Below are 13,938 nucleotides of genomic sequence, written 5' to 3' on the forward strand. Positions count from 1 at the left end.
ACAATTACATGTCAACAACTCCATAAGAATCTTTTACTCTGTGAACAATACATACTACCTGTCTGGGAGAGTGTAATTAAATAATGGATTTTTTGAGCTAAACTTCCAACTCCTTCATTTTACTGTTGAAGACACTGAGGCTCAGAGCCATTAAGTGCCTTGAAGGTGGCCAACAACTAGTTAACGTCAGAGCTGAGACTAAATCCCACATGCCCTGACTTGGAGTGCAAGGCTCTTTTTTCTTATCCAAATCCACATACGTGGTATGATAGAGCTTTCAAACTGGGTTATGCATACACCTGCAGTCAATGGCAGCATGCCAAGGAGGTAAAGCCACAGGGTAAACACAGGGTGTCTTGCTTCAATGTAAATATTACTCAAAGATTTGAGAGGGGTTAGGGGGAGCCACTTTATTTTTATATTAAAACAAGATTGATTATAAAGGAGAATGTACATTTTACACAAATTTTTAAAATTTCAGGCTGGATTGCTCAGCTATAATCCCACCAAATGGAGGTAAAAGTTCTCTCTGCTCACTCTGCTAGGGATACTTCTTTTGTAGATCAGCCATGTGAGGACGTCTAGGGAGAACCTTTTATCCAAGAAGTGCCTTCACTAACCCCCAGCTTTCACATTCCATTTTAAATTTCCATTATTTTATTCCTTGTGATCACTTAAATTGTAAATTTTTCTTGAAGAGGGAACACATGAAGACCTTATAATAAATGAGTTTCTGAGTTCCTTTCCTAAGAACAGAGCTGTTCTTTTTAAAATTTATTTTCCTCTTCTTAATCGGTATAAGGTAAAAAGATTAAAAAATTAATCAACAATATAATCTTTAAATGTGATTCTAATAGAAATTAACTTGTTAGTAGTTTACTTCTGTAAGATGCTCTCTGAAAGTACTTGTTTTTAATTGAACTGTTATTTTTTTTTTTACATCTTTATTAGAGTATAATTGCTTTACAATGGTGTCTTGTTTTTTTTTTAACATCTTTATTGGGGTATAATTGCTTTACAATGGTGTGTTAGTTTCTGCTTTATAACAAAGTGAATCAGTTATACATATACATATGTTCCCACGTCTCTTCCCTCTTGCGTCTCCCTCCCTCCCACCCTCCCTATCCCACCCCTCTAGTTGGTCACAAAGCACCGAGCTGATCTCCCTGTGCTATGCAGCTGCTTCCCACTAGCTATTTACCTTACGTTTGGTAGTGTATATATGTCCATGCCTCTCTCTGGCTTTGTCACAGCTTACCCTTCCCCCTCCCCACATCCTCAAGTCCATTCTCTAGTAGGTCTGTGTCTTTATTCCTGTCTTACCCCTAGGTTCTTCATGACATTTTTTTTCTTAAATTGCATATATATGTATTAGCATACAGTATTTGTATTTCTCTTTCTGACTTACTTCACTCTGTATGACATACTCTAGGTCTATCCACCTCATTACAGATAGCTCAATTTCGTTTCTTTTTATGGCTGAGTAATATTCCATTGTATATATGTGCCACATCTTCTTTATCCATTCATCCGATGATGGACACTTAGGTTGTTTCCATCTCCGGGCTATTGTAAATAGAGCTGCAATGAATATTTTGGTACATGACTCTTTTTGAATTATGGTTTTCTCAGGGTATATGCCTAGTAGTGGGATTGCTGGGTCATATGGTAGTTCTATTTGTAGTTTTTTAAGGATCCTCCATACTGTTCTGCATAGTGACTGTACCAATTCACATTCCCACCAGCAGTGCAAGAGTGTTCCCTTTTCTCCACACCCTCTCCAGCATTTATTGTTTCTAGATTTTTTGATGATGGCCATTCTGACTGGTGTGAAATGATATCTCATTGTAGTTGTGATTTTCATTTCTCTAATGATTAATGACGTTGAGCATTCTTTCATGTATTTGTTGGCAGTCTGTATATCTTCTTTGGAGAAATGTCTATTTAGGTCTTCTCCCCATTTTTGGATTGGGTTGTTTGTTTTTTTGATATTGAGCTGCATGAGCTGCTTGTAAATTTTGGAGATTAATCCTTTGTCAGTTGCTTCATTTGCAAATATTTTCTCCCATTCTGAGGGTTGTGTTTTGGTCTTGTTTATGGTTTCCTTTGCTGTGCAAAAGCTTTGAAGTTTCATTAGGTCCCATTTGTTTCTTTTTGTTTTTATTTCCATTTCTCTAGGAGGTGGGTCAAAAAGGATCTTGCTGTGATTTATGTCATAGAGTGTTCTGCCTATGTTTTCCTCTAAGAGTTTGATGGTTTCTGGCCTTACATTTAGGTCTTTAATCCATTTTGAGCTTATTTTTGTGTATGGTGTTAGGGAGTGACCTAATCTCATACTTTTACATGTAGCTGTCCAGTTTTCCCAGCACCACTTATTGAAGAGGCTGTCCTTTCCTGCCTCCTTTATGAAAGATAAGGTGACCATATGTGCATGGGTTTATCTCTGGGCTCTCTATCCTGTTCCATTGATCTATCTTTCTGTTTTTGTGCCAGTACCATACTGTCTTGACTACCGTAGCTTTGTAGTATAGTTTGAAGTTAGGGAGCCTGATTCCTCCAGCTCCGTTTTTCTTTCTCAAGATTGCTTTGGCTATTTGGGGTCTTTTGTGTTTCCATACAAATTGTGAAATTTTTTGTTCTAGTTCTGTGAAAAATGCCAGTGGTAGTTTGATAGGGATTGCATTGAATCTGTAGATTGCTTTGGGTAGTAGAGTCATTTTCACAATGTTGATTCTTCCAATCCAAGAACATGGTATATCTCTCCATCTATTTGTATCATCTTTAATTTCTTTCATCAGTATCTTATAATTTTCTGCATACAGGTCTTTTGTCTCCTTAGGTAGGTTTATTCCTAGATATTTTATTCTTTTTGTTGCAATGGTAAATGGGAGTGTTTTCTTGATTTCACTTTCAGATTTTTCATCATTAGTGTATAGGAATGCCAGAGATTTCTGTGCATTAATTTTGTATCCTGCTACTTTAACAAATTCATTGATTAGCTCTAGGAGTTTTTTGGTAGCATCTTTAGGATTCTCTATGTATAGTATCATGTCATCTGCAAACAGTGACAGCTTTACTTCTTTTCCGATTTGGATTCCTTTTATTTCCTTTTCTTCTCTGATTGCTTGCATATGGTTCTAAAACTGACATTTGTGTAATGTACAAAATTGACCAAGTAGTATGCATTTCCATTTTTCCATGTAGAATATTCATGAATGATATCTGAAATGTTGTAACACATATTAACAGCAAATGTGGGAGACAAGAGGCTAGTAAATTATTTTATACCTTTTCTCAGTGGACCATTCTTCTCATCTGATTTTTATTTCTGGGATAAAAGCTATTTAAACAATAGTTTTCAGATGATTACTCTCTCAATGATAACTGGGAAGACATTTACCCACCCACCTACCCCAAAAGGCTCAAATAATTTTTGGAAGTACTAAAAATAGTGTGTTTGATTTGAGGAATAATGATATTACATAGTTTCAAAGTATCTCCCCACAAGAAACCTATACATTACAAAGATAAAATAGTAACTTTACTATTTGACTGGAGAAACATGGCAGGTATGACCTTAATTGAATAATCAAATGTAACACTACCAGTAACGGGATTAATTGACAGCAACTGCCTCCTGAAGTGATGCACTGAAAAGCACTCAACATCACCTCTGCAGTATCCCAGCAAAAAGTCCATAACCTGGATCTAGTCACGAGGAGACATCAAACCCAAACAGAGCCGTGCTACAAAATAACTGGCTTGTACTCCTAAAAATTGTCAAGGTCATGAAATATAAAGACAGACTCAGAAACTGCTCCAGATTAAAGGAAACTAAAGAGAGACAAGATGAAATGCAATGCATGATCTTGGATTTTTTTTTTTTTTTTTTTTTTTTGCTACCAAGTACATTATTGAAATAATCAGAGAGATATGAATAAGTTCTGTAGATTATATAATAGTATTATAGCAATATTAATTTCTGATTTCAATAATGTGACTGTGTTTTTAAAAGAGAATTCCTTGCTTTTGGGGAAACACACTGAAGAATTTAGGTGTAAAAAGGCAATATATCCACAAATTACTTTTAAATGAGAGAGAGAGCAAGAAAAAAAATGTAGTAATATATTTACATTTGGAATCTTGGTGATGGGTATTCAGGAATTCTTGTATTATTCTTGCAGCTTTTCTGCAATCCTGAAATTATGTCAAAGTAAAATATTTCTTTTTCTCAAAAAAAAAAGTGTGTTTGATTTCTTCACTGAGACTTTTTTAAACGCTCTATTCCAATACCAGCATTTTTTAATGCAAGTAGCTTGATGCATTTCAAAAAATTACATTTAATTCCTAGATTTCAAGTTCAAATTTGGAGCCAAGAAACCAACCCATTCAGTTGAATCAACATTTATTAAATGCAGTGTGTTAGGTCCTGGCAAAAAACAGTGATGGCACAGACAGAATCCTGCCTCCGAAGTTTCCCAAGCTAGAGGAGAACCAAACTCATAAATAAGATCATAAGATAGTCTTGAAGTCTTCAAGATTGGAAGAGACTGGCCAAATAGTGACTCAACTTAGCAAAATGAACCTTAATGCAATGTTTTTAGAAAATCAAAATTAATGGAAGACATACATGACGAACAAAATGTCAAATTTTCAAATAAGGAGAGGATCAGCAGTATTGATTTTTTTTTCCTTTTGCCTTAAGCTCCACTAAGACTCTGTCAGGCACTGCTTCACCCCTACCCTCCGGGACGGCCAGTGTTTTCCAGACCCATCTAATTTTCAGAAACGTAAATTTTCTGATATTTAGATCTCAATAAAATTATTATTACTCGGTGACTGCAGTTGGGGTCCTCTGACACACTCATGGTCTCTGACATATGCTGTCTTTCCGGCATGTATGGCACGCAGTACCCGGCGCAGGGGAAACACTAGTGTATCTGAGGTACGACGCGGGGTCTTGCAGGGTCACACGCGGGAACGTCACAGAAGTCAGGATTTGGCTTCAGATCTTCCCTACTTTGGATTGGCTGTTAGTCAACAAGGTTCCGGTAACTGTTGGTAACCGTCAGAACAATCAGCCGCAGGCCAGGCTGGGTTGATCATAGGTGCTGCTGAGTCCCCCTGTGTCCTGATGACTGGGTACCTCGAACATCTGCCCTGTGCCTTCCAACACACGACAAGCCAAGCGAAGGCGACAGATGCCGCCCTGGAAATCAGCCGTAGAGTAAGCATCTCTCCCTTCCCCAGATCACGGAGCATTTCGGGGCGGGGGCAGGGGCGGGGGCGGTGAGGAGGGGGCCTGTCAGATGCCCTAGTCTTCTGGAAGCCACCCCTGGGATCCAGGGTGGAGGGATGGAGCAACGGCGGACCTCAGCCAAACCCTCCACTGGGGCTAGAGGCCTGTAATCACCTGGGTGGGGGTTGGGGACTGCCCCGATCCACACTAACTGATATATACTGACTTTTTCCCACTTAATATCTCCTGAATATATAATTATGGCAGTTTAGAGATTAGGTAATAAGGCCATAAATTTGGAGTCTTGACTCTCCAAAGGAGATATATATATACACATATATATAACACTGAAATGTTTCCCTAAAGTGCAGATCGACACACTGGGGAGGAAAAGTTCTTTGAGGGACAATACAAGCAGAGTTGAGGGCAGTTAAGATAATGGCTAAAAGAATATTTGAGTGGAAAAAAAATGTCAAAATTGTGTTATGCCACTTAGGACCTAGCAAGGTGTTCTTGAGTTCTCACACTTGTCTAGAAAGGCTGGGGGCTATGATGATTAATCAAGGCTGAAAGTTCTGTAATGAACTGAAAACTTCACACTAAATCTTAACTAAATTGTGGTGCCTGTGTATTGCATGTAGGTATAGGAATTTATCTATCATTACAGTATGTAAATCGTCAAAGCAAGGATATTTCCTTCTATAGTTTTTAATACAGTCTTGATTCTTCTAGGATTTAATAATCCCACAATTTTCAAACATTTTTCTCCTTTATCCAGATTCCAAGGCATCTGCCGTGGAAGAAGTTGCTTTTATTCTTTCCATGCTAGAACTGTCTACACCCAAGTTCTGTGTTGGATTGTTTTTATTTTCCTGTTTTGTCAATCACTTAATTTGAAAGCTAACATTTCCTCCTCATCAGGTTGCTGAAAAAATTTTTTTTTTTTTTTCGGTACGCGGGCCTCTCACTGTTGTGGCCTCTCCCGTTGCGGAGCACAGGCTCCGGACGCGCAGGCTCAGGGGCCATGGCTCACGGGCCCAGCCGCTCCGCGGCATGTGGGATCCTCCCGGACCGGGGCACGAACGCGTGTCCACTGCATCGGCAGGTGGACTCTCAACCACTGCGCCACCAGGGAAACCCCTGAATACCTTTTCTGAGTGGTATCCTCTACCACCCTATGCAACACTGCAGATTCAAATTCTACCTTCTTGAAATCCTCCCTCTCAGCTCCCACTGTCTTTTTGTTTCTCTTCCTCGCTTTATAAAAATCCCCCGTCTTTCTCCTTATCCAGCTTGGTTCTCCCCTCCTCTTTCTAAATATAGACACTTTACGATGATCTTACCTGTGTCCCACTCTCTTCTGTGCTGGCCGACCGGCCAGTCTGTACACACCCACCCTGACATCTCTGATGAGATCCGCTCTCCCACTTGCAGCTTCCTGGTGGACGGCTTGACTTGTATGTTCCACCAGTGCCTCAGTTTCAGCATTTCTCAACTGCAAGCATCTTCCCTCCCAGTCACCTGTCTCATCATCATGTCATCACACAATCATCATCACCTGTGACTTCTCTTGCCCTTATTCTCGGCCTCTAGTTACCTGCCAGATCCCATCAGTTCTCTTTGTACATCACATGTCATATCTGTTCCCTGCTTATTCTCCGTTGCTACTGTCCTGGGGCAGGCTCATCAGCTCTTGACTTGATTTTCCAGAGGCAGCCTTGCTTCCTATCTGCAGTCTGTCTGCACCCCAGGCCATCATATATGGTGCTGCTACAGTCATCTTCCTGAGATTTAGCTTTGTCACATCTTTTCTCCAGTTTAAAAATCCTATAAGACTTCTCTATTGCCCCAGAATTGAGTGCAGTGATGAATTACCCAATAGTTATTAAGCCCATTCTTTTACAGCCCGACAAAACAAGGGCACAAAAAAAGGAGGAAAAATGATTTTGAAATAACTTGATATTGCATATTACTTAAAAGCATTGATGTAGTTGTCATGGGAAAAATCAGAACTTTATTGGAATTCCTTACACTGATTTTACCGTGCAGTTAGTATATATATTTCATGTATATGTATATATATCTCGTATAAAATTAAATTAAATTTAAATTTCAGATTACATAAAATATGTGATTTTAGGTTAGCATTCTTAGGACCTATAAAAGTTTTGTTTGAGCAGTGGGTGCACACTTCTGAGCCTAAATTTCAAAGTTAGCACAAATAATATGACCCTAATCCACCTTTTAAAATTGATTCCTCACAATTGCCTTCCCTGTGCCTTTCCCTGCAGCCAAAGGCTGTACAACCCTAACGCCTCACACGTTCTTCCCCTGCTTTTTCTCCTTTGTGTACTTACTCCCCTGTGTCTAAAATGCCCATCCATCGATATCTGTGTCTCATTTCTCCTCACCGTTTCAGACCCAGCCCAATTGTCAGTGCTGCCCTAAAATCCTCTCAAAGTTCCCAGGGTTGACAGTATTTTCTTCTTCCTCTGAATTCACCAGAGCATATTTTCCTTTTCTCTTAGCCCTTAATATTTGCAACCTTCTTTTGCAACATTGTGTATACTTCCTTCTCTTACTAATAGTTTAGTCATAGAGAGTAGGCACCTTTCCTGATTCATTGCTACATTTACTAGCTAGTCTCAGACTAAACTAGTCATAGCCTGAACTAAGACAAAGTAGTTTGTGGTTCAGTAAATGGCTGAATGATCTATTTGGACCTACGACTTAAAAAATGTTCATATTAAAGAGTGCTGTTGTGTGCAGCTGTTGTGAAAAATAGTATCGCAATTCCTTAAAAAACTAAATATACAATTACCATGTGATCCAGCAATTCCACTTCTGAATATATACTCAAACCAAGTGTAAGCAGGGACTCAGATATTTGTATACCCATGTTCATAGCAACATTATTCACAAAAGCCAAAAAGTGTAAACAACCCAAGTGTCCATTGATAGTTAAATGGAAAAACAAAATGTGGTATATACATACAATGGAATATTATTCAGCCTTAAAAAGGAAGGAAATCCTGGCATACATCACAACATAGATGATTCTTGGAGACATTATGCTAAGGGAAATAAGCCAGTCGCAAAAAGACAAATACTGCCTGACTCCATTTATTTGAGGTACTTAGGGTAGTCAAATTTATAGATTGAAAGTAGAAGGGTGGGTGTCAGCAACAGGGGAAGAAATGAGGAGTTAGTGTATAATGGGTACGGAGTTTCATTTGAGGAAGATGAAAAACTTCTGAAAATGGATGGTGGTAATGGCTGAGCAGCAATGTGAGTGCACTTAATGCTACAAAACTGTACAGTTATAACAGTAAATTCTATATTATGTATATTTTACCACAATAAAAAAAATAGTCCAGGGAAAGAATTCTTGTGCTTCTTTAGATGAAAGGAATATGCTGCTAGTGCAGTTGTTTGTTGTTTGGGAACTGGAACTGCTCCACCACGGATTCACTGAAAGTTGAAACTTCTTGGCACATTTTTGAGTTCTTTGGCATTTTGACACTTTCTTGTTACCAGATTCGTATGAAGTTTTCAGTTGGAAGGAAACATGCCATGATAAAGAGCTGTGTACATAAATAATTAATTACATCAGTGATTCACATATTATGACGATAGTTTCAATTTTCCTTTTTATGTTTTTATTTTCAAAATTTGATTTAAATCCTAAAATACTCATTCCATGGCTAAAATGTTCAAAATGTGTATTAATTTCTGATTACTAAGTTAATATGTATTTATCATAAAATATTCAAACATTATTGAAAAGTGGATTGCTTAAAAAATGACAATCCCTCATGATCTCAAGTGATAACTTGTTAGTAACTTGGAGTGTGTGCATTTTGGGTGCATATAAATATCATTGGTAACAAAACTGCCTATGACATTTTAACTTAAAAATATATTTTGGATATCTTTATAGGTCTAGATATCCATCTGTCTACATTTTTAAGCTACTGCACAACGTTCTATTGAGAAGTTACATTTTTTTTTTCGGCACGCGGGCCTCCCACTGCTGTGGCTTCTCCCGTTGCGGAGCCCAGGCTCCGGACGCACAGGCTCAGCGGCCGTGGCTCACGGGCCCAGCCGCTCACGCGGCATGTGGGATCTTCCCGGACCGGGCACGAACCCGTGTCCCCTGCATCGGCAGGTGGACTCTCAACCACTGCGCCACCAGGGAAGCCCAGAAAGAAGTTACATTTTAATTTAACCCATATTCCAATTAATGGGGCATATTTCACAACTACAATGTATGTATGAGATGAGCAGTGGTATTCACATTTTGCATGTGTGTGTATGTACTGGTGTATTTCTGAGTGCTAGATGTGAAATTGTGGGAGTAAGTTAAAAGCGAGTTTGTAATTTTAATAGATAGCTGCAAAATTTTAATTCTAATTTGACCAGGCTTTAACATTCCAAACGCTTTGGTGAAATTGAGATTGACTGTGTACAGTAGAAGCTGATGGTTTGGATGTTAAATTAAAATTCCCAGATGTGGATGCCTAAGACTGATCCATTGGGTTTTTCTAAGCCCCAGATTCAGCTCACTTATCATGGTCACAAAAATACCCTGATGGAAATGCCTACACCTGAGCCAATAAATTCTCTAAGCCCCAAGATTCAGGTTGTGTAGCAGGGTCGCAAAGGAAGTTTGGGATATAAATTAGCAGCTGCTCTCCATCCCTGGGGTATCTGTCTTTTTCACTTCTTCAGATATTTGTTCATCCCATTAAATCTAGCTCTTCTAATGTCCTCTACTAAATAATAAAACCATTGTCAAAATTTCATAAATCCCTTACTGACATTACTACCTCACCACCCACAATGAATCCCAGCTGAAATTTGGTGATTGTTTTGACTCTGGTAATTACAATGTTTGTCAGATTCCAGAAGTGCAATGATTATACTTTCCACTTTTGTTGTGTCTTGTTAGCTTTACTCCCTCATTGACAAATTATAGATGGGCTTTAATTTTTCCATATCATCTTAGGCCATGTGGCCTATACATGTTAGTCTGTAGTTTAGTAAAGGACCTTAAGAAGAAAGAGCAAAGCAGTTAAATAGCTGTTGTTGGATGTGTGTTTTCCAAAAATAACCTATAGGAATAAAAATCGCTACTTCTCCACCAAAAATTCCCATTGTGCAAGTGTGTCAGTAACTCTTGAAACATGAAGACACTGTTTCTTTGCAGAGAAAAGAAAACATTTATTCACTCATTCATTCATTTGTCTGACGTGTATTGAGAATTTACAGGGTGCCAAGCCCCTATATGATAATGTACATTATACTCTACTCCCTCCACCTCCAACCTGGATACTGTGTCTTCTGCAAATATGGAAAACCTACCAAATATCAGTCCTCCATGCTTGAAGGACTGATATTTACACATCTGTGCCCGAGATTAAGGATAATGAAATTCAACCACAAAAATGATTAAGTAATGTATAATTGTAGCGTTGGAATTTATCAGTTTAGAGTGGTTGCCTCCATATTCACCTTTTTGATCTTCTTGTAGACATTATTGTTATTGACTGTAAATGTCTCAGTATTTTTGCTCAGTGGAATGTGGCTTGACAGATTAATTATATGTTATCAGGCAGTTGAAGATCAACTAAAGATATGTGGCCACAAGAGGGATGCTGATGTCTTTGAGCTGTTTCTTTCTCAAAAGTAAGTGTGCTTTATATGTGAAATAGAAGAGCATCATGTTATGTTTCATAGATTCAAATGTTCTCTTCCATTGTTTTCCCCTTCTGTGGATAGGCAAGTAGCACACGCTCGTTGGCAACCACAGTCTCTATTGGAGATGCAGGATCCTGAAATGGATAAAAACAAAGATTATGGAGTCAGGCTGAGTTTGAATCCCAGTTCTATCTCTTCCGGCTGGGTGACCGTGGGTGGGTCATAAGCCTCTCTGTTAGGGTTGTCAGGTTTAGCCAATAAAAATAGAGAACATCCAGTTACATGTGAATTTCAGAGAAACAAATGCATATAATTTTTTTAGTATAAGTATGTCCCACACTGCATTGGGACATTTGTTGTTTCTTTGAAATTCACATATAACTGTGTATCCTGTGTTTTATCTGGCAAACCTACTGCCTGCATATAACAGTACTATCTGCTTTACAGGGTTGTTGTGAAGATTAGGTGAGTTAGTAGAAGGTAGAGAAGGGTCTGGTACACAGTAAGTACTCAATCAGCATTAGTACAGTTAATGTTACTACTACTATTAGAGAATAATGACTCATTATACCACTATACTATAATAATAACCCCTATTATACTATAATCTCTACCTAACAACCTTAATACTAATTTTACTGGTAAGTATGAAACTTCTCCCTTATATAACTTCTTTGTATCGATTTCTTTGATTCCACTCCAACTCCCCAAGGTGGCAGACAGCAAAGTTGGGTTCTTCTTCTACAGAGAAATCACGGTGCCTGAGATAGAACCCAGGTGGGTTAGCTGCAGACAGCACAGGTTTTACTAGCCAACAAGTGACACCTGTGTAGTCACAGTTAGCATTTTCATCATAATGACTGTATTCCTACTCTTCTTTCCCTTCTTCATACTTTCTGATCTCTGTGAATTCCATGTATTATTTTTAAATAGACTTAACATATTTCTACATGTACGTAATATTCGGAACTTAGCTGCTTTTTAAAGAAAATGTCCTACTTTATCAATGAAGTTAATCACTTTATCTCTAGTGATTTGAGGAAATCCTTTATTAATAAACATATTTATTTTGTTTTATATTAATATGTTTTAGTTTATTAGTGTGGTGAATAATATTTAGAATAATATTTATTTCTGTAATGGCCCTGAATCTCTTGGTAGTAAGGGAATATATAGCTGACAAATATAAGATTTTTTAAAATATACATCTTAGAATGGAACACGTATGGTGGGTAATTCTGACAAACTTAAGGTCATGCTTTGAACCTTCCTATAGATCAGTTAGTTTTATAATAACAATAAATATTTTTCTTGTCTTCAAAAGATTGCGTCTCTAAGCCTTTCATGATTTTAAAAACTGTACACTCTTGATCACTAAGTAGATAACAATAAGAAAAGCTTTAAAACACTAGAAAAAAATAGAAATATTGATCTTCTGACAGTGGTAATTGGTGATCTTCTCAATTAAAGGACAATACGTTTTGAATCCTAAGAATACTAAGTCATCATTTAATCCATTTGGGTACAAGAAATGTTTCACAGTCCAGATGCCAATAAACTGGGTAAACTGGGTTATTTGCCTAAGTCTTTGTTGCCCTTGGAAAATATCCTATCAGTGTTTCCTTGAGAAATCATGCAGCACATATACTGTAACAACAGAGTTGACGTATTATTGTCAGCACGAGTCATTGCCAGCATTAGTAGTAGAATTTCCTATCATTTTCTTCCATTGGCCTCACCTTAAAATGTAACAGTGCATTATTGATTTAGGATGGGTTTATATGCAGAATAAACCCTTCTGACTTGAATTAAATTCCCCTCAACAGTAAGCCACTTTATTACATTATCTAATAGCAGAAAGTTCAGCACCAGTACTACTAATACAAGAAAATTAATGACACTTATGTGGCACAGTTGATATTTTTAAGCATTAATATATTAAAATAACTTTCCTGGGAATTCTTGGAGAGATACTCTAAGTGGGGCTTGAGTTTCTCTGCTACCATGTAGTGATTGCTTTATTTTTCGTAGGAAATAATGAAGCTAACATAATATCATTGTTGTCCAGTGCAATAGTTTAAATGTGTCAGGGTCCAAATTCCCCTCCCAGAAATTAGCTACACATCTACAGTGAAAGAGGAGAATGCATTTTGTGTGTAAATCTATTACAAGTTGCTTTGAAGAAGCCTAGAATATTTTGTTGTGCCAGGGAAGTGCTCGAAGACTAACGGTACATGTCAAAAGGACAAGGTGGGCTTCTTGAAAAGTCTTTTGTTTGGGATAATTTGAGAATTAAAAAAAAAAGTAAGAAAAGATTAAGAAAAAACTATTCAAATGAGAAAGGTGGAGATGAGAAGGAATGAGAGAAATAAAGGGGAGGGGAAGATCTTTTTTATAGAATACCAGCTAATAAATGTAAAAAGAATGAGAGCATTAGAAAAATTACCATTTCATAATACCAAATCTACTGATTCAGGTAAAGGTTATTAATCAAAGCTAAAGCCATTAAATAAATATTTATTGGGGACCACTAATCTGTTCTCTGCAGATTGGCGGTTACCAGAGGGGAGAGGGATTTGGGGGTGGGGCATGATATAGGTGAACGGGATCAAGAGGTACAAACTTCCAGTTGTAAAATAAGTCTTGGGGATGTAATGTACAGCATGATAAATACGGTCAATAGTATTATATTAACTTTGTATGGTTTCAGTAACTGGATTTCCTCTGGTGATCATTTTGCAGTATATACAATGTCAAATCACTCAGAGTTTTGCCCCAGATGTTACTTTTCAATGATAAAATTTGTACTTTCACAACGGAGAGTACTGGCAGATTCCGCCTTAACCAAATGACTGAACTTAGCTTCACCAAGAATGGGACAAAGTGGCATCATTTTGCCTCCCGGTGTGATGCAGTAACTACCACCTTTGTAATTGAAAAATGATCTACCTTGAATTTAATCATGAGGAAGCAATCAGACAAATCAGGAATGTGAGACA

At 37.8% G+C, this 13,938-nt stretch overlaps 1 protein-coding gene across 1 annotated transcript in view; it reads left to right on the forward strand.

The window, feature by feature from the left end:
* The first annotated feature begins 5,134 nt into the window (after positions 1-5,134).
* LRRC72 (leucine rich repeat containing 72) overlaps positions 5,135-13,938 on the forward strand; it is a 41,118-nt gene continuing 32,314 nt past the window's right edge. Inside the window, exons 1-2 of the mRNA XM_030856953.2 lie at positions 5,135-5,227; positions 10,854-10,927. Coding sequence (XP_030712813.2) covers positions 5,135-5,227; positions 10,854-10,927 — 167 coding nt within the window. The remainder of the gene's footprint in view (positions 5,228-10,853; positions 10,928-13,938) is intronic.

This window comes from Globicephala melas, chromosome 9, assembly GCF_963455315.2.
Source record: "Globicephala melas chromosome 9, mGloMel1.2, whole genome shotgun sequence".
Taxonomy (NCBI): Eukaryota; Metazoa; Chordata; class Mammalia; order Artiodactyla; family Delphinidae; genus Globicephala; species Globicephala melas.